The 20,544-nt window shown below is 49.9% G+C and overlaps 1 protein-coding gene across 1 annotated transcript in view; it reads left to right on the top strand.

Moving 5' to 3' along the window:
- Positions 1 to 17,096: 17,096 nt before the first annotated feature.
- The window catches only part of EPB41L4B (erythrocyte membrane protein band 4.1 like 4B), a 115,859-nt gene continuing 112,411 nt past the window's right edge, over positions 17,097 to 20,544 (top strand). Inside the window, exon 1 of the mRNA XM_059656217.1 lies at positions 17,097 to 18,012. Coding sequence (XP_059512200.1) covers positions 17,707 to 18,012 — 306 coding nt within the window. The 5' untranslated portion in view covers positions 17,097 to 17,706. The remainder of the gene's footprint in view (positions 18,013 to 20,544) is intronic.

Raw genomic sequence — 20,544 nt, 5'->3', positions numbered from 1 at the left:
GTTCTTTATACCTATTGTTATAAATGCAACATTGTTTATTTGCCAATTCCCCGAGAGGCAAAGATCTAATTAATCTATTAAGCCTTCTCTTGGAAAGAAGTCAAACCTTTCAGATGGGAAACCTGGTGGCTGGCATCAGCGTGTTTTGCAATGGGGCTGGTGGGACTGCTCCAGACAGATGGGGTGCCTGTTCGGCACACTCTGAGGTTCAGACAAGCTGGGAGGAGCGGCAGGGGATGCGGAAGAGGGAGCAGCTCTGCTGGGGGCTGCCAAGCAGGAGGGGCCTGCAGCATCCACCGACCAAGGCCCCAAGCCCTCTGCAGTGGAACAGCAGGGCCTGTTTCTAGGGAACTGGGATTAGACTAAGGGAAGACGCAGCTGGAGGTGGGGGTTCAGGCGCCCCATAGCATGTCCCTGTAATCCTGCAAACAGTGTGGTACTTGAGGATGAGGGTCAGCTCTGCTGCGTGAAACTGCCCTGAGGCTTTTCCTGATGGGCATGGCCACTCATGGTAAGGGCCTTAATGTGGCCCTCCTGCCCCCGCACCCCCCACACGGCCTCCCAGGGCAGCCTGGTACTGGTAGTTGGCCTAATGGGAGTGGGAAGTTTGGTTCAGTTTATTTTTAAGCTACAACCGTTCATGTATTCCTTAAACTCGAATGGCATTTGAATCCTGGACTAATCTCCCCTTTCTTTTTTATGATTTTGTTTATTTGTTTTATTTTTCTTTTGTCTCTCCTTTTAAGGCTCTCTCCCTTATCAGAACACAGAAATAAGTCCCAGGCTCATCGAAAAAAAAAAAAATGACAACTATGGCTGCATTTCTAGATGAAAAGGAAAAGGAGGAACCAATGAACCCTCCCTCTGCAAAGTGAGAGAAACCCTGGGGAATCGTCCTCCACCCAGGAACCCTCCAAGTGGTGGCACCCCTCCCCTTTATCACATGGTTTTGGCTGTCTACTGGCTTTGTGACATCTGTCCCCACAGGGTGGGCACAGTGTGACCAACATTTGGCTAAGAGTAGCGGGAAGGGAACACGGCTTACTCTATAGACCGACCCGACAGGACTTTCTCGAATAATGGAAAAGGTCTACATCTGTACTATTATCGCAGCTGCTAGACACATATGGCTATTGCGCACTTGAATGTGGCTGGTGCCACTGAGGAACAGAATTTTTTCATTCAGCTTTTGGTTGGTTCACTTCATTTTCGTTCCATTGAAATGAATTTAAATTTTTTTTTTTAATGGATTTGGACTTGAGAGAGAGAGAGAGAGAAAGAGAGAGAGAGAGATGTTCCACTTCTTTAAGCATTCATTGGTTGATTCTTTCTTGTCCTGACCAGGGACCACACCTAACCAACTGAGCTGGGGTCTTCAATTTGAATAGCCACACATGGTTAGTGGCTCTCACATTAGCACAGCAAGAAGTCCACTGACCTTGAGATGCTAAGGGAGGGAGGGCCGCTTTTTCTTGTTTCCCTGGAAGTTCAGCTCCTTCTTAATTCATCTCTCTGGCAGCTCCATTGCCCAGGCCTCTCCTCAGTTAACCCTCCTGCACAGGCCAAACTTCAGCAAGAAGCAACATTACATTCTCTGCTTTGAAAAGACTGTGAGCATGGCTTTCTCTGAGCACGGATGAGGTTGGCAAGGACGGCTGACACTGAGCGTGATATTCCAAACTGCTAATTCGCTCGAATCATTTGGGAAAGTGCTACTTAAAAACCCTGACGTGAGTGGAAGCGACATTTCTGAAATTTATGGGAAACCAAATTGCATGCTACTGGAGGTTAGGTTTGCTAATCGACTCAGTGGTTGTTTATGAAATGGCTGTGGAATATTTCTTCCTCTCTGTCAGAGCCTTCAGCTCAGAAAGGAGGCTCATTTGCTGAGATTTTCTGCTGTGCCCCAATCCAAAGATTCAGCCTCACTTCTTGTCAGCTGGAAATTTGGAGTCACGGAATCTGCTTTTCTCCCAAATGAGCAGCAGGATGCTTTCATGATTGCCTCTGCAACCCAGGCAGAGTCCTGCGCAGAGACTCTGCTGAGATGAGAAAGGCAGGTCGGCACAGGGGACTGTGTTTTCTACTTTTTTTCTGCTCAACCCCTACAGTTGGTTAGATCGGGGCTGGGCACTGACCACAGGGCAGCCAATCTCCGAGGCTGGCCTATGACCTGGCACAAAAGAATGTTTTCCAACCAGATTCCCTCTCCCTGGACTGTAAACCAGAAGCAGAGAGAAACTGATACTAGAAATGGCAGGCGGGGCACGAGAGGGAGGAGCCACGTATACTGGCTGAGGTGGGGAGCTCTTGGCCAGACCCTGACTTTGCACAAATGGGGTAGAGCTTGGAATCTGTTCTTTAAATTCCTCAGGCAATTCAAACTCCTGGATATCGATTTTGTTTCCATTGCACAGGTACTTAGTCACCTCCAGCAGGACACTTCTACCTGAAGTCACACCTCCCATTTGACACATTCACATTGGAGACAGCCAGTATTTTGCTATTGTTGATAGTACTCCAGTCTAAGGCTTTCTTTCTATTTATGTTTCCTTAGGATAGGTGGCTAGTAGTGGGATTACTAGCCAAAGAGATACTTACCTTTGGGGTTCTGGCTACATATTGCCTTCCAATAGGTGGTGGAAATCTACAGTGTCATTGGTTAACTGAGTATGTCAGTTTCACCACCCCCTTGCCAGCGTTTGGGTTATCATTTTGCATTCTCTCCTAATTCCCTCCCCGCCTTTTTAAATAATGTCTGAAAGTGCCTCAAGTCTACTTTAATTTGCATTATCTTTTATTATAGTTAAGATAATCATTGAGATAATGTTTCCATTGGTGTGTTTGCTATTTGTTTTCTCTTCTCCCTGAGTTTCCACAAGTAATGTCTCCTCCACACCCCTTCTCATACTATTAAACCTTTTCCCCCTGAATTTTCAAAAAACACAATATAGCTTTCAACATTCCAGTGGCAGCATCCTAAGAATACCCCACCAGCCAGAAAAGCAGCCTTTTCCACTTGAGTTCCACCTCTACTGTCGCATGTTCCCAGCAGTGTTTTGCATACAACAACCAACACACATGCTGTCCAGTAACCATGACACTGGTATGTAGCCACACTATTCGATGGTCATGTAAAAATAAGAAAACTGAAGCGCTGGCCTATGTGGCTCAGTGGGTGGGGCATCGTCCCGGGCATGAAAGATTGCCAGTTCCATCCCCAGTCAGGGCACACGCCTGGGTTGCAGGTTGTAGGCTCCATCCCCAGTGGGGTCGTGCAGGAGGCAGTCAATCAGTGTGTTGCTCTCACATCGATGTTTCTCTCTCTCTCTCTCTTCTCTCTCTCTCTCTCTCTCTCTCTCTCTCTCTCTCTCTCTCTCTCTCTCTCTCAATATCAATAAAAAAATCTTTTTAAAAAATAAGAAAACTGGAATTAAGAAGATAAAACCAACTGATTAATTGCAGAAGGACTTCTCAGAGCCTTCAGCATGCCTTTAATAAATGCTCAGCAAACCTCTAAGAGGAAAATGTACCAGGTATCTTTTCCAGAGTGCTTTGCCTGCCATAGAATCCCTGCATGCTGAAGCACCCTGAAGGAATGGTGTCCTGAAGAAGGCACTCTGAGAAGCCTGCCCAGGCAGAGAAGCCACGCCCACGCTAAAGTCAGCATGCATTCAGCGTCCGTCCCGGGTTCAGCATCCAGAGTCAGTGTGTTGGAGCCGGGAAAGCCACATGGCATCCCGCCATTACTCCACTTCAGACACGGATACACAGCGACAAGACGCAGGCACGTCTTAAGAAATGCTTTAAATAATATCTGAAAAGTCAGTAAGGATGTTGGAAAACTATTTTATGGTATGAAAAGGAAAGCTACAATGTGGCATGTGCAAAAAGGATCCCATTTTTGTTTACGAAAAAGGTATATTTTGTGGTTATTTGTTAGTCACCTCCAATTCTCATCACCACTAGAATATTAATTTTTGAGGGCAAGGATACCAAATCATAAAGACCATTGTAAATTTGCTTAAAATGTTAGGGTATGTGTATATATATATATTTTAAAATAAATATTTTATTGATTTTTTACAGAGAGGAAGGGAGAAGAATAGAGAGTTAGAAACATCGATGAGAGAAACATCGATCAGCTGCCTCCTGCACACTCCCTACTGGGTATATACCCGCAACCAAGGTACATGCCCTTGACTGGAATCAAACCTGGGACCCTTGAGTCCGCAGGCCAACACTCTATCCACTGAGCCAAACCGGTTAGGGCTATACATGTATATATTGACAGACTATTGTGTTTATTGCAGTCATGTTATGATTTATGTTTTATTTTTCAATCTGTTTATATTATACATATTATACTTTTTTGTTCTACCTACAGATGCTGTTTACTTAATAATAAAAATTGTATATGAAAAAATAGAGAGATATATGAGAAAATAGAGGAAAATGTCTGAAAAGATATATCAAAATGACAATTGTGGTTTTTTAAAATAGTGGGATTATGTTATTCATAAAAACATTTGCCTCTCTTTATTAGATGGTGTCTGAGAAGAATGTTTTCACAATGAGTATGTGTCAGTTTTCTAATCAAGGGGAGAAATAGTTATTTTTATTTTGGGGACAAAAAGAAGTAATAAGGGAAAATAACATTTGAGCATCTAGTAGGCCTCAGGCACCTCAACTATCTGTTAATTTAATCCTCGAAATCATTATTCTCATTTTACAGATAAGGAAACTGAGGCATGAGGCACCTAACAGACTTGCCCCAAATCATAAGGTATGTGGTGGAGCAAGGCTTTTTCCTTAATTGTGGTAAAATATCCATAACATAAAATGTACCATTTAACTATTTCTAAGTACATAATTCAGTGGCATTAGTGCAATTACAATGTTGTGCAACCACCACCACTAGCTATTTCCAGAAATTTCTATCATCTCAAACTGAAACTCTGTACCCATTAAACACTAATTTCCCATCCTCCCTCCCCGCCACCTCTGGTAACCTCTATTCTACTCTCTATGACTTTGCCTATTCTAGGTCTCTCATATGAGTGGAGCCATACAGTATTTGTCCTTTTGTGTCTGACTTATTTCACTTAGTGTAACACCTTCATGATGTATTCATGTTGCTCCATTTTATAGCTGGACTAGAGGCCTGGTGCATGAAATTCATGCACTTGGGGGGGGGGCGGTTCCCTCAGGTCAACTTGCATCTTCTCACAGTCCAGGAACCCTTAGGGGATGTCCAACTGATGGCTTAGGCCCGCTCCCCCAGGGACATCCTTAGCACTGCCTCCGAGGCAGGAGAGGATCCTGCCACCGCTGCTATGCTCACCAGCCGTGAGCCCAGCTTCTGGCTGAGCGGCACTCCCCCAGTGGGAGTACACTGACCACCAGGGGGCAGCTCACGTGTTGAGCGTCTGCCCCCTGGTGGTCAGTGCATGTCATAGCAACCGGTCATTCCACTATTTGGTTGATTTGCATATTAGCTTTTTATTATATAAGAAAATATTCCATTGTATGGATAGACCACATTTTGTTTATCCACTCGTCTGTTGATGGACATTTGGCTTGTTTCCGCCTTTTGGCTAATGTGGGTGATATTGCTATGAACATTATACAAGTATCTGTTTGAATCCTTGCTTTCAGTTATTCAGGGTATATAGAACTAGTGTGGATTGCTGGGTCATTAGGTAATTCTATATTTAACTTTTTGAGAAATTGCCAAGCTGTTTTCCACAGCATCTGCACCATTTTCCATTTCCTACCAGCAATGCACAAGGTTTCCAAATTTTCCACATCCCCATCAACATCTATTTTCTGTTTTGTTGTGTTTTTTAATAGCCATCCTAATGGGTGTGACGTATTATCTCCTCATGGTTTTGATTTGCATTTCCCTAAGGATAAGTGATGTAGAGTGTCTTGCCATGTGCTTATTGGCCATTGGTATATCTTCTTCGGAGAAATGTCCTTTCCAATCCTTTGCCTACGTTTGAATAGGATTGTTCTGATATTGTTATTGGTGAATTTTATGTGTCCTTTACATGTCCTGGATATTAACCCCTTGTCAGATACTGTATATGAGTTACAAATATTTTTTCTCATTCTGTGGGTTTTCTTTTCACTCTCTTGATAATGTCCTTTGATGAACAAAACGTTCTCATTTTGATTTTGATTGAACAAAGTCCAATATATCCACTTCCCCCTTCTTTTTGCCTGTGTTCTGGTGTCAGAGCCAAGAAATCAGTGTCAAAGTTGGGGATTTCCTCATAAGGCTCGCAGGTCCTATTTTTCAGGGTATGGTAAGCTAGCTAAAGCCGAGTTGGGGAACTGTGATTGATGCATGTGAGGTTTACTGAACAGTGAGGTGTTTCCCATAAGTGCAGACAGACTTAGGTTTATAATTGTGACGTGGGCCGGGCCTCGGAGGTAGCCTACATTTTGGTCCCTATATAGGAACGCCCTTTGTCATTTTTATAGTTTTCACGTTTAAGACTTTGGTTCACTTTGAGTTAATTTTCATTGACAGTAGAACATCAGGGTACAACGTCATTCTCCAGTTGGCCCAGCACCACTTATTATAAACACTACCATTTGCTGCTTGGTTGTGTTGGAGCAGAGCTAGAAACCCAGCTGTCAGACATGGAGTGTATGGCTTTTTCATAGTAGAGTGTGTGCCCCAGTTTTCCCCCTCTCTCTCTCTCCCAGACCCAGAAGTGCTGTCAGAGGCCAGGCCAGGAGTCCTCCTGCGGGCCTCCCAGATGGGAGGAGGAAGGGGAGGAGGAAGAGGAGAAGGCCCCGGGCATTGCCCCAGGGCAGCCCTGCTACAGTCAGTCACGCTCCTCCCTCTGGAAGCTGCCACACCTGACCAGCCTGGCTCCAGGACTGCCCAGACCGGTTTGCAGGGTTTCTGTTCACTGGGAGCTGGTTCCCTGTGCACACTGATATATCTCTCTCTCTCTCTCTCTCTCTCTCTCTCTCTCTCTCTCTCTCTCTCTCTCTCTCTCTCTCTCTTCCCCTCTTCTTCTCCTCTCCCCCAGTCCCTGCCAGCCCCCAAGCCCAAGGCTCTGGGCCACTGACTTCACCTCCACTCCCAGGCCCAAAGCTTGGGGCCCCCATGGGCCCACTGCCAGGCCAGCCAGGCTCTGGCCCAGGTTTTTATTTTTTTTAATGGATATGAAATTATCGATGGTGACATGAACAGAAATGCTTACAACGACAACTCACATTGATGAAGTACTTATCAGACATAATTGACATACTTCCTGTTGCTTATTTCTCACAACGGACCTGTGAGGTCGGTACTGTTATGATGCCCTGTTCACAGATGAGAAATCCGGTGAGAGGGCTCGGACCCTGTGCCCAAAGTCACTCAGCAAGTGAGTGGCACAGCCAGGATTCCCAGGCCGCCTCTGAGCAGTGCTTCCGGACCGGGCTGTCTGATGCCCACTCTCGCTTGCTAACCGTGGATATGTAATAAATATGCATGTGTGCCAGCCATTGTGTGTGTATGTGTATGTGTGCATGTGTGTGCATGTGTGCGCGTGCATGTGTGTGTAAACGAGAGCAGTTGTAAGGCAAGAGGGAGACAGAGAGAGTGCTGCCAGGACACGAAGGCCCAGGGGGAAGAAGTGACTTATCTAAGGTGAGGGTGTTGGGCAGGGGTAGAGAATGCAGTATCCCCGTTAGTTTTCTTTCTTTTCCTTTTTTAAAATATATTTTTATTGATTTCAGAGAGGAAGGGAGAGGGAGAGGGAGATAGAAACATCAGTGATGAGAGAGAATCGTTGATTGGCTGCCTCCTGCATGCCCCACACTGGGGATCAAGCCTGCAACCCGGGCATGTGACCTGACCAGGAATCAAATTGCAACCTCCTGGTTCATAGGTCGATGCTCAGCCACTGAGCCATGCTAACTGGGCATCACCGTTAGTTTTTAAACTGCAAATTTTCTAATAGGCAGTGGGCACTGGCCCATCTATAGCGGAGGGGGAGCCAGTCAGCGGCAGATAGCCAACAACCGAGAGAACTTGTGCTGAAAGCTCTGGACCACACACCCAGGACCACTCGGCCGGTACCCTCCTTCTCTGCCCTGTCCTCCCAGCCTGCTGGCTGGGTGCGCTGGCACTGCTTTCCCAGAGGCTCGGACCTGCCCTGGGGATGAAGAGCTAAACAAGACATGCTTCCACCTTCAAGGAGCTCTCAGCCTGGGAGGGAAGGGGACTCTGGCCAGAAACCCCCGACCCTTGCCTCCCTTGCCCCCCACAGCCCATCCGTCACCACATCACATTGGGTTTCCCTCCCTGTTACCTCTCAATTCTGCCCCGTGTTTTCCCACTCTGGTCCAAGCTATCATCATCTCTACACGGCTAAGGCCTGAGAGCTCCTAGCACAGAGGCTTCCTGATTTATGCGGCAGAGGGAGAGGCTTGTGCAAACGGCATGGAAATTGGACAGAAAAGGGAAGCACCGGGTCTCTCTGGAGAGGATCAGAAAGGGCTTTGCAAAGGGGGCCCGATCTGGGCTTCTGAAGGGTGACTGGAGTTTGCAGGCGGGAAACTACATTTGAGGGAGATACATTTGCATATAAAGGCTTGAGGGAGCCTTAGGGTGTATAAAGAATGGCAATAATTTTGAATTCAAGATGGGGGGGAGGGGCTAAATGATAGAGTCAGAGCCTGGGCTACAGCAGGCCTTTCCCCTGTAGATAGTAGGGAGCCACTGAAAGACAAGACCTCCAAGAGTGAGGGTGAGCCCTAGTTTAAAACGTGTTCAGTCTCTCTTGGTGGGTGTGGCTCAGTGGATTGAGCATCGTCCCATGGACCCCAGAGGTCCTGGGTTCGATTTCTGGTCAGGGCACATGCGCAGATTGCGATATTTCCGTCTCTCTTTCCTTCTCCCTTCCCCTCTTTTTAAAAATCAATAAAAATGTGCTCAGTTTCCCCAGCACATGTAGGCTGGCGAAAAATCTTTCTGTGGGATTTGTCCAGATGTGAAACAAGGCTGGCCCCGGCCCCATTCCAGACTCCTAGAATTCTGTCATCTTCGCCAGTGCCCCTGTCGTCAGCCCTGCTGAGAGATTGTAACTGGGAGAACCACTCGGTCTATTTCCTTCTGCTCTGAGGGCTGGGGAAGGGATGGATTGGAGAGAGAGGCTGTAGGGGGGACCGAGGCAGTGGTCCAGGGGGTAAAGTAGTGGCTGTGCACCAGTTGGGGCTGGAAGGATGAGAGAGAAGGAGGTTCTGGAAATTTCTAGCGTAGACTGCCATTGTCCGAGGAAGGCCCTGCCCCCACCAGGAAAGTCTCCTTGCCTTCTTTCTGCTCTTCGCCTTAAGATGGACTACTAATCTGATCGGCCGGACTCCAGGGCGACGGTTAGGTCAAGTTTACTTGTGCGTGGGGTCATGGAGCATGAAAAAAAATGGCACACAAGAATGTGATTCTTGCTTTCACCCACACCTACGCAGCATACTTGCCTTTGCTCCTCTAGTCAGCTACTGACCAGAAGGAAGAACCATCCCCCAGACAAAGGAGAGCTTAGGGAGGGGAAAGGCCCTGAGGCCTTCAGGCAGGCCCTGGGCTCGAGCCTGGCCTCAGCCCAGAGCTCTGGCTGCCAGGCAGGCCTGACAACAACAAAGCACAGCTTGTATCTCCTACCATTTGCCCTTGGTGCCTGTTCCCTTGGGAATCTCTGGGCGGCAGGGGGGGCGGGGACGGGGGACGGGGAAGGCGGGGTGTCAGGGCAGAGCAGGTCTCCAGTGGCTCCCATCTTAATATCATTAAAACCCCTGCCTTTATTTCTAACAGCGTACTCAAAAGGGAGACAGGGGCCAGGGGAGAGGGAGATGAAGGGATGAAAGAGAGGGTGGAGTCTGGAAGGTCAGAAACTGGCTCTGGGGAGGAAAGAAGAACAAGGGCCCCTCCCCGTGAGTCAGGGCGGGTGGGAGCTGGCGTGGCTGCAGGGAAGGGCCGGGTTTCAGCGTGGAGAGGGTGCCGAGGGAGGGAAGGAGGCCCAGCCAAGGAGCCGCGATGCGTGGGTTCCCATCCTGGCCTGCGCTGCTGCTTGCCAGCCATGTCACCGGGGGCAAGTCCCACAGCTCCTGCGAGCCCCAGTTTTTTCAGCTGTGACCTGGGCTACGCCGCCTCCCAGCAGGGCTGTCAGGCAGGGTAATTACATGTGGTCATGTCTGTGGCGGCTCTTCATAAACCAGCAACCTCCGCACAGCATCGAGCAGTGTTATCCTTTCTATTGTTCCCTGGGGAATGAGGAGCAGGTGCCTCTGAGAAGCATTTGTCCGTTCTCAGCTCCACCCCGCTGCTCTCTGCCCAGCCTTCCCTCCAGCTTCAGAAAATGCCATTTACTCCCCCCCCCCCCCCCCCCCGCGCCACACCCAAATACTCTCTCTGGTAGCTCCCTGATGCCCCCTCATCCCTCTCCACAGGCTTCTTCCTTTGTTTCCCCTCTGCATTTAGATGGCCCGCCCCCCAATATTAAAATAAGAACCATGTCCCTCAAACCTTTGCTTGGTCCCCTTGCCCTTCTAGCTCCTGCCCGGTCCCATCCTGCTTCCAGCCTTATACTTTTACAGGATTTGGCAGTTTACAAAGCTTTGCTCCTTTTTTGTTTGTTTGTTTGTTTGTTTGTATCAATTACCTGTTATGTCATATCACTGTCATAGCAAAGCTTTGAGGTTATAGTACTCACCCATTTTACGGTTGAGAAGAGTAAGTCTCAGACTAGAATTCAGCAGAAGTCCCATGCTCTTTCTTTGATAACTCACTGCCTTTCTTTGATGCTAAGCTTTCAGGATAAGTGGTCCGGATCTACCATCTCCATTTCCCTGCCTGCATTTTCTCTTAACCCCATGTAGTCACTGTACTCTCTTTAAGATCGACACGGCCACTAGCTCCTCCCCAGCGAGCCCACTCTTGAGGCCCCTCCCAGACCACCTTCTTTCAAAGCCTTCATGGCAAGCATCTGACTCTACCCACTGCCTTCTCTGTCTTCTCACTTTCCTGGGCTAGAACTAGGACTTGAAGTCTACATCAGAGAAGGAGGTGTGTCTGGGTCTGAGCGCCTTGGCTTTGCAATGTTAACCCAGGTGAGTCACGGGACCCTCACCTTGGAATGTGCTTCCGCGCTGAGTTATGGCAGCTTTTCAAAAGCACATTCCACCACCAGCAGCAGCCCAGCCGCTAAGGGCTTTACCCGAAAGAACAGCTTACCTTGGTTTTGACCAACTTGGCAGAAGACGGGTTTTCGATTTGATGGCAAATAGGATCAGAGCTGTCATACCTTGTGACTTGGCTGGACGTGGGAAAGTGAATGTCGGCCGTTTGGGGACAGAGCAAAAGGAACTAGTCCTGCCCAATAGGTGTGGGGCAAGGACTAGGGACATGAAGCCAGCTATAGGTAATGGGGGTGATGTCTAGTCCTGTGTTGTCCAGTAGTGATCTCTAAACATAGGCAGATATTTAAATAACTAAAATTAAATATTTGGTCCTTTATAGTTGCAATAAAGTGCTCAATAGTCACCTGTGGCTAGTGGCTGCCATATTAGGTAGCCCAGATATAGAATGTTTCCAATCATTCCAGAAAGTTCCACTGGACAGCACTGACTGTAGACCAGTGGATAGAAAAGAATAAAAGGTAAGCAGTTGGCTCAGAGAGAGTAAGAGACAGAAAAGTCCTCAGGAATGGCTGGGAGAGGGGGTGGCATCAGAGAGGAGGCAGGGAGGCAGTAGGGGGCAGGCCCTATAAAAATGTCCCCTTCCACTCTCTGTGCGCATCTCCAGTATAAATGTTAGGGGGGCAATCGCATCAGACTCACACGTGTTTCTCCAAAGTGAATGCACATCCTTCAGGGAAGAAATGAGTCCTCAGGTAGGAAACCCATGCCAGGGCTGGCATCAGGAAAGTGGGGGACACTCCTGTTTCCAGATATTGATCTCTTGAGTCGAGGCAGAGGGTTGGAGAGTAAATGTTTGGAACAGAGATCTAGAAGGTAGGTGCAGAGGAAGAAGTCAGAAATATGACCTGGAGCAGGGGGAAAAGATTGGCTAAAAATTTGAATTAGGGACTCAGTTGTAGTCACCAAAATGTCCTTCTATTATTGCCACTTCTGAATCTACAAATTTAGATGACTTATTAGCTCTCCATTTATTTCTGTACATTTTGGTGATGAGAATTGCTTTGCTACTTATTTACTTGAAAATAAATCCTTTAAACCATGAAAAAAAAATGAGTCCCTATTCAAAACAATGCTTATGCTCTGTGCTCAGTAAAGAGACCTGGAAAATCTCCATTCTAAACTGATTCACTCCTTAAATGTAAATTCCAGGGAGTAGCTTCAGGCACGGCTGGATCCACGTAGTCAAAATGAAATTGTCATCAGAAAGTTATGTCTAAGGCTTGCCTCTGCTTCTCTGTGTGTTGCTGTCATCCTAGGACTTTCTCCAGGTTGTGTCAAGGTAGGCCTGCAGCAAGGAGCTCCAGGCTTACTACTGTTGGTTCCCAATAGTTTCTGCAAGAGTTGCATTGGCCTGACATGAGGTACTGCCCATTCTTGAGCCAGCAACCGGTATCTGGGAAATGCAAGGCTCTGATTAACCAAGCCTGATCATGTGCCGCACCTGAAACACTGGTGGCCAGCTTCACCTAGGGCAGTGATGGCGAACCTTTTGAGCTCGGCGTGTCAGCATTCTGAAAAACCCTAACTTAACTCTGGTGCCGTGTCACATATAGAAATTTTTTGATATTTGCAACCATAGTACAACAAAGATTTATATTTCTGATATTTATTTTATATATTTAAATGCCATTTAACAAAGAAAAATCAACCAAAAAAATGAGTTCGCGTGTCACCTCTGACACGCGTGTCATAGGTTCGCCATCACTGACCTAGAGCATTAGGGTTCTTTTTTTCTTTCTCTTTCTTTTTAAAGAATAGTTTATTGACTTTTAGAGAGACAGCAAGGGAGAGGGAGAGAGAGAAACATTGATAAGAGAGAAACATGGATCAGTTACCTCATGCATGCCCCCTACCCAGGATTGAGCCCGAAACACAGACATGTGCCCTTGTCTGGGATTGAACTAGCAATTTCCTGGTGCATGGGATGATGCTCAACCAACTGAGCCCCACCAGCCAGGGCAACCACTAGGCTTCTGAGTGGTGGTGAAGTAGTTCTGCATAGTAACCCAAACTCTGTAACCCAAAGAAGGGAAAGTGGATGCTAGGCTGGCAGACAGCTCTACACAGTCTCTAACTAGTAATAGTTATTGTGAAACAATAGCAGAAAGGTTCAATCAACATGTTTTTCCTATTGTGGTAAAATTGGTATACAACATTGTATATACTTTAGGTGTACATTATAATTCAACTAGAGGCCCGGTACACGAAATTCATGTGTGTGTGTGTGTGGGGGGGGGTGTCCCTCAGCCTGGCCTGCACCCTCTCCAAACTGGGACTCCTTGGGGGATGTCCCACTGCTGGTGGCTCCTAACTGCCTCTGCCTGCCTGCCTGATTGCCCCTAACTGCCTCTGCCTGCCGGCCTAATCACCGCCTAACTGCCCTCCCCTGCCGGCCTGATCGCCCCCTAACTGCTTGCTCCCCCACACCGGTCTGATTGCACCTAACCGCCTCTGCCTCGGCCCCCACCGCCATTGCAGTCAGATGTCTGGAAGATGTCTAGTCGATCTGGTCTAATTAGCATATTACCCTTTTATTAGTATAGATATTTATATACACTACATAATGATCATCACTGTAAGTCTAATTATCATCCATCACCGTACAATTGTTCCCCTTCACCCATTTTTGCCTGCTCCCAGAAGCTTATGTTTATTGGAAGTGTAGGAAAGGCTTTGTGGCACATAGTAAGGTCTCAGTAAATGTTTCTGGGAAGAACAATTCACAGGGGAGTAAACAGGAACATACATTAAAGTGTAATGTTGTTCTAAGGGAAAAGAAAAGGAGTCAGAATGAGGGCACACTTTTATTGAGTCTAGGAAATGAGCCAGGAAACAAAGGTTCGGGATAAATGGCACATTTCTGAAAGGAGTTCCTTAGAGACAGCAAGGGGCTGTTTAATTAACATGTAAAACTACATTACTCTGGAGGAAGGAGTGCATAAGGGACTCTCCCCAAGGTTTTCTGATGATACAAAGCGCTGGAGTTGTGATGGGAGGCATGGTGGAAAGTTCCCAGGGACCTGAGGAGGTGGGGAAAGAAGTGGTAGCCGAGGAGAAGGCAAGAGGTGACTTTAAGGATATAATTCCAACTATTGCTTGTGAAGTTGAGGAAGTCAAGCTCGTATTTCTGACCAAGGAAAAGACCTGGCATTTAATGTAGACTGTTTCTTGAGAACTTCGGCCCAGGATGGTTCAAGACAAAAACACAGGTGAAATACTGGGGATTCTGAATTACAGTTTGTGGAGCAAAAGGCGCACAAAAGAGTGATGTATTGACAGGTATGTGTGAACTCCTGGCCCACTGATACTGAGCAGGGAGGTGTGAGAACTGGCAAATCAAAAATTTGGAGGGCTGGTTATAGAGCTCAGGTAACAAGGTTAGGGACTTTTAGGTCAAAAAGGCAAAGATGAAAGTACATAACACTATGAGCAGACAACATGCGAACTTGCTTATCAAATCTGAAATTCTGGGATTGAATCTGGGTGACATGAAATTTAATCAGAGGAAGGCCTGAGCCTGGCCTGTGTGACTCAGTTGAGTGTTGTCCCTTGCACCGAGAAGTCACCAGTTCGCTTCTGGGTCAGGGCACAGGCCTGGGTTTTGGGCTTGATCCCAGTAGGGAGCCTGCAGGAGGATCCGTGTTTCTCTCTCTTATCAATGTCTCTCTCTCTCTCACCTTCTTTTTTCCTCTCTCTCTAAAATCAATAAAAACATTTTTTTAAAAAGGAAGGCCTGACTCTCTGTTTCTCCTCAGTGTGGTGGAGAAAAGAGTGCTTAAATCAACATGGTGATGAGGACTAAATGATATCAATTAGGTGACAGTGTCTGACACAGAGGAGGTACAGGTAAAACTAAAGCAATCTGGCATCCCCAGGTGATTCCTGATGATGTGATGCTGTTCAGAGCACACGGGATCTGGCATCGGGAGACAGGGTTTGAGTGCTAGCTCCACTCCAATCTTCATTTTCCCCATCTCTAAAAGGCAACAACAAACCCAACCCCACTGAGCCATTAGCACACTGAAATGAGACCCTGCATTCATTCAGCAAGCATGTATTAAATGCTTACTTACCAGACAGCATGCTAGGTGCTGGGTGAGGACATAATAATGAGAAGAAAACGTTCTGTCCGTGGGCTGTGTTCCTTCTGGAATATCTAGGGGATAAGATAATCTGTTCCTATCTTTCCCAACTTCTAGGAGCTGCCCCCATTTCTTGGGTCCTGGATGCATCGCTCTGACTCCTACTGCCATTGTCACATCACCTCTTACTCTGACCCTTCTGCCTCCCACTTGTAAGGGCCCTTGTGATTATATTGGGCCCACCCAGATAATCCAGGGTAACTCTCCCACCTCAACCCCCTTAATTTCATCATGTTCCTTTTGCTATATCAGGTTCTGGGGATTGAGATGTGGACATCTTTATTCACTCTACCAGAGCACCCTTGGGCTATGTAGTAGGACATGGGTTATCCTGAGACCCAGGAAGCATGTTGGGCTTCCTCTGAATAGAATACAGATGGTATTCTATTGTGTCAAGTCTTGTGGGGAGGGGAGCAGAGTGGGTATCTGCTGGCTGATTGGAGATGCCCCCTCAGAGTTAACTATCACACATTAGACTCCTGTAGAGTCATAAAGGGAACACTAAGCAACAAGTGAGGATACTGGCTGCTGCCATTCAGGAGCTCTGAGACCTCCGGCAAGGATATTACTTGTCTAAGCTCCAAGCCACACCTAAATCAATAGGGATAAATAGAACTACCTAGAAGGGTTGGAGTGAGGATTAATGAAAATATCATCCATGAAATCACCTAAGACAGTACCTGATCCTCAATAAATATCTCTTTTTTTTGAGGGGAGGGGGGTGTGCTTCCTGAATTCACCCCTCCCTCTTTCTCTGACTCTTTTGCTGTGGCCACTGCCCCTGTCCAGGCCTCTTAGAAACCTTCATCGCTTGCCCATCAGGCCACATGCCTCAGCCTGGCAGTAGCTAGGAGCAACAGCTTTGAAGCCCTGCACAGGAGTCCCTGTTACCCATGGAATCTGGAGCAAGGCTTTTAAGCTCTCTAAGCTTCGATTTCCTCCTTTGTCCAGTCGGGATCAAATCGTCTATTGAACCAGGCTGTCCTGAGGATTAAGTGAGATGATGAATGGAAAGGGTTTAACACAGTGTCAGGCACAAAAAAAGTAGTGTTTTTCATCTCAAGAGACCTGACCTCCTTTCAGCTTCCTCTTCTACGTTCCTTCCAGCAACACAGGACAAACCCTTCTCCCTGCAGCAGGCCTTGGACTTGTACACCTGAGGGGCACCTCTGATAGTCCCAGCGAGTCCTGTACTATTCTTTCTCGAGCCTCAGTTCTACTTTGCTTCCCAGTAATTTGTTCAGCCTTTACTAGCCTTCTGGGTTATGGCTATTTTGTGAAGGCCTCTGAGTCAATACTGGACACGAGTTCCTTGGGGCAAGGAGTTTCTCTGTGTAGTAAGTTGCAGAAGTACTCCCTCTCCTTGCCCAGCCTCAGTTTCCTTATTTGGAATGAGCCCATTGGACTGCAGTGGCTGAAGGGCGCCTAACAGCTCTGAGATCTTAAAATGACCGAACTTAATCAAGTAGCAGGGATCTCATAGATTACATGATCCACCCCTCTCCTTCTCCAGAGGGGAAACTGAGGGTCAGGAGGGCCTCCCCTTAATGCTATTCTCTCTCAGGCCTCGGGGCTAGGCTTCCAGTGGGCATACAGCCCAGTTTTCCTAGCCACGCAAGGGGAGACTCTCAGGCGTCTCCAGGGCTCGGGGCGCCGGAAACACGTGTGTGCTCACCTACGTGTACACACGTGAGCACACCTACAGCAGCAGGGGACCCTCGGGCCGGCAGGGGGCAGCAGAGACTCGGTTTGCGATTACCGGGCGCAGCCCCGAGGGAGGAGGGTGTGCTGCAGTCCCGGCGGCGGCGGTGGGAGCTGGAGGTGCAGCCTCCCAGGTGGGAGGCGGGGGCTGCGGGCGCAGGAAAAGGCGCCTGAGGAGCGGGCGCTCAGCGGGGCCTCCTCCGGCCCCGGGCGCGGCACGGCGAGGGGGAGTGAGCGCGCCGGGAGCACGCAGGCGCCCTGCTCCGGCTGGCCCTTGGCCGACGCGCGGCGCGGGAGCACCCGCAGCCCGCCCCACGCCCCCCGCAGCCCCGGGCCCCCGCGGCCGGCCGTCGGGAGCGGCCCCTCCGCCGTGAGCGCGGGCCGCCGGCCCGGAGAGTCCGCGGCGACAGCGGCGGGACGGCTACGGGGCCGCCCCCAGCGCGCCCTCCCGCCCGCGGCCGCTCGCAGTCGGCGCTGGCCCGGCCCGCGCGCCCCGCAGGCAGCCGGAGCGCGGCCTCGGCCTCCCCGGGAGCGTGCCCAGGGCCGCAGCCCGCGGGAGGAGGCGCCGGCAGCCGCGGGCGCTGACGGCGTCGCGGGGTGCTCCCGGGCGGCGGCGCGGCGGCGGCGGCGCAAGGGGCGGAGGCAGGGGGCGCCCCCAGCCAGGATGCTGCGGTTCCTACGCCGGACCTTTGGCCGCCGCTCCATGCAGCTCTACGCGCGGGGCGCGGCAGGGCGCGGGGCCGCCGGGCTGGGGGACGAGCGCGACGGGGGGCCGCGGGGGGGCCCGGCCGCCGCCGCCGCCTCCTCGCCGCTGCCCGCCGCGCCCGGGGGCAGCGTGTTCCCGGCCGGCGGAGGACCCCTGCTCACGGGCGGCGCGGCCGTGCACATCTCTGCCGCCGGCGCTGCCAAGGCCACCCTCTACTGCCGCGTCTTCTTGCTGGACGGGACCGAAGTGAGCGTGGATCTGCCGGTGAGTGACGGGACGCAACTCGTCTGGGCACTGGCACCCCGCGCCCCTTGGGGCAGCCCCCCTCCTCCTGTTTTTCTCTCTGGAGCGCTCCCCTTGCACCTTTCCGGGGATCCCCTCCCCCTTCTCCTGAGAGTACTCCTTAACCCTGGTTCCCTCGGGAGCCACCCCGTCCCAGTCTTAGGGGGCCCCACCCCTGGCCCGCGCCCCCTCCTTGGCACATTGCCTGGCTGGGTTACACCTTCTCTGGCTCCCACCGAGGCCTTTGGGCCTCATCCCCCTCCCCAGCGCACCCACTCCCCGAGTCCCCAGTCCCCGCCCCCTGGCGCGGGTGACAGGTGTTCCCCTCCGCTCCCCAGATTCCAGCCGGGCCTGGACTATTGGTTAGGAAATGTCAAAGTGATGCGGTGCTGCCCCGGGGTGGCCCGCTTGCCCCCCACCTCCCAAAGTCGCCACCAGGCCTTAGTGAACGGGCAGGGAGAAGCTCTCATGCTTGCTGCCCGGCAGGTGCCAAATTTGGGAGGGAGTCGGGGGACCATTTCTGCGCTCTCCAGATCCCCTCTTCGTGTTCCACCCCACCCCACCCGACCCCAGCCTCCCCAGGAGCCCCTTCAGCCTCGCATACTCGCAGGGGGTGGGCGACTTGGGAGCCAACGCTAGAACCCACTCTCTCGGACCCGGCCAACTTTGAGCTGGCGCAGCCCGTGCTGGGGCGCCGGGAGTCGGCCCCGGGGCGCCCACGGAGTCTGGCGCGCGGACTTCACCCGGGTCTCCGTGCGTGGGGCCGCCGACGCACCGGCGGGTGGCGGCGGCGCCCGGGCCTGAGTCCCCGGCCACCCGCCCACAGGTGGTTGCACCCCGCCTCCCTCCAGAAGGGAGCTAGGCCGGCGCTGCTATCCTCCCCCACCCGGGCGTCCAGCTACCAACGCGTCTTTCTAGCCCAGGGGCTGGATCTGATCAAATCAAATCTGCACATTAAAGGGGCACCTACTGTGCACCGTGTGCTGCGGCAGATGGTGCCTTTGGGGACCTTTGGGTGTGACTGAGGACAGGGCAGTGATTGGGCTTTAGATGAATATTACAGACCATCTCGAAGGTTTCAAGGGAGAAAAAGAACATTCCCGGACTTCCAAAAAAAAGCATTTAGGCCTTTCCGGGTGGGAGAAATTCGTTGGACTTCACCCGAGAACTAGGAACATGTAAGGGTTTTAGATGGGAATATCAGAGCCTGCCTGGCTTGGGCTTTAATGCTTCCCTCTGTAGGTTTAATTTTGAGACAGTTTCAATTTATGGCAGTTTTATTTTTTATGGCTCACAGTGCTCTCCATAGAATATCATTTTGTTATGATAATACCCTTTTGGGTTTTGTTTTGTTTTATTCATGGAAAAGGAGCCAACATTCCGGTGCTTTAGAGCTGTTGTCTAAAATAGCATTAAAATGTTGCTGCCGCCCAGGATTGAGGCTCCTTGGTTTTTATTTAGCTGGGAGAGGAGGCCTGACCAGCCGGAAGGAGGGCAGAGGGGGGCAGGCTGCCTCTGGAGTGGGCAGCTTGTGTGTGGAGAGGATGTGGCGCATTTTGCATCTCTGATCTGGGAGAGGGATGTTCTCCTTGGGAACTTCCCTGGGGATGGTCGGTTTGTAAAATGTATTGCTTCTGTCAGGTCTGTGCGACAGGCTTAAGTGGTGTTTCTGGAGTGAATAATGCCAACTGAGTAAAGTGCATTCGTGGTGAATAAACCTGAACAGGTCGGGGCAGGAATGCTGACTTACTACACCTGGTGGAGCTCTTGGGGTGGGGGTGGGGGGGGGGTAGTTTGCACCCTAAAAGCTTTCTTCACCTTATAGAAGGCTGTTTGACAGAATCACTCGCCAGGGTTTCTTATGATGGCAGATGTTGCGATGCTTTAGGATGTGAACCCCAAATTTTATTTACACACACACACACACACTCGCTGTCCAAACGCAAATAAAAAGAAAATGCTGGCTTTTGTCATGTGAGGCAGCTGGAGTGCAGGAAAGATGAAGAAAAATCACCAGTGAGCATGGCTCACCGACTTAAAGATTTATTGCATATCAGAACCGCATCACAGTCTCCTACGCTAGTCTTCCCAGATCAGAGTTTTAGTTCTTGTAATTCATTCTCGGAGTTGCGTGGTTAGCGCCCGGCAGCCAGCTCCCCGTGAACTTGTAGCACAGGTGCTCCTTCCTCAGACCCTTTTCACCAAGCTTTTTTATGCTGTTGTTTTTGGCATTTGGCCCCATTATTCTCTTCTGCATCCCTGGATTTTTACCGCTTCCTGGGCTCTGGTGTTGCATGCTGCCTGGCGCACAGATAGGATTTACCTTTGACCGCCATACCCGTAAGCTGGATTTTCTGTCTCCAGCCACTTCCACCGGTACTTGCCAAGCTATGGCTCCTTTGTAATTAAAACCCTCTGGTGGTGTTAGCTTCAAAAACGCCTTTGTTAAGCATGTTAAAAGTGGTTATGCATTGGCACAAGCCACTTTTTTTAGCCCTGGTCTGGACACTTGTG

The sequence above is a fragment of the Myotis daubentonii genome, chromosome 11 (assembly GCF_963259705.1).
Source record: "Myotis daubentonii chromosome 11, mMyoDau2.1, whole genome shotgun sequence".
NCBI lineage: Eukaryota > Metazoa > Chordata > Mammalia > Chiroptera > Vespertilionidae > Myotis > Myotis daubentonii.
The sequence above is the reverse complement of the archived record's forward strand: the minus strand, read 5'-3'. Positions and strand labels throughout refer to the sequence as shown.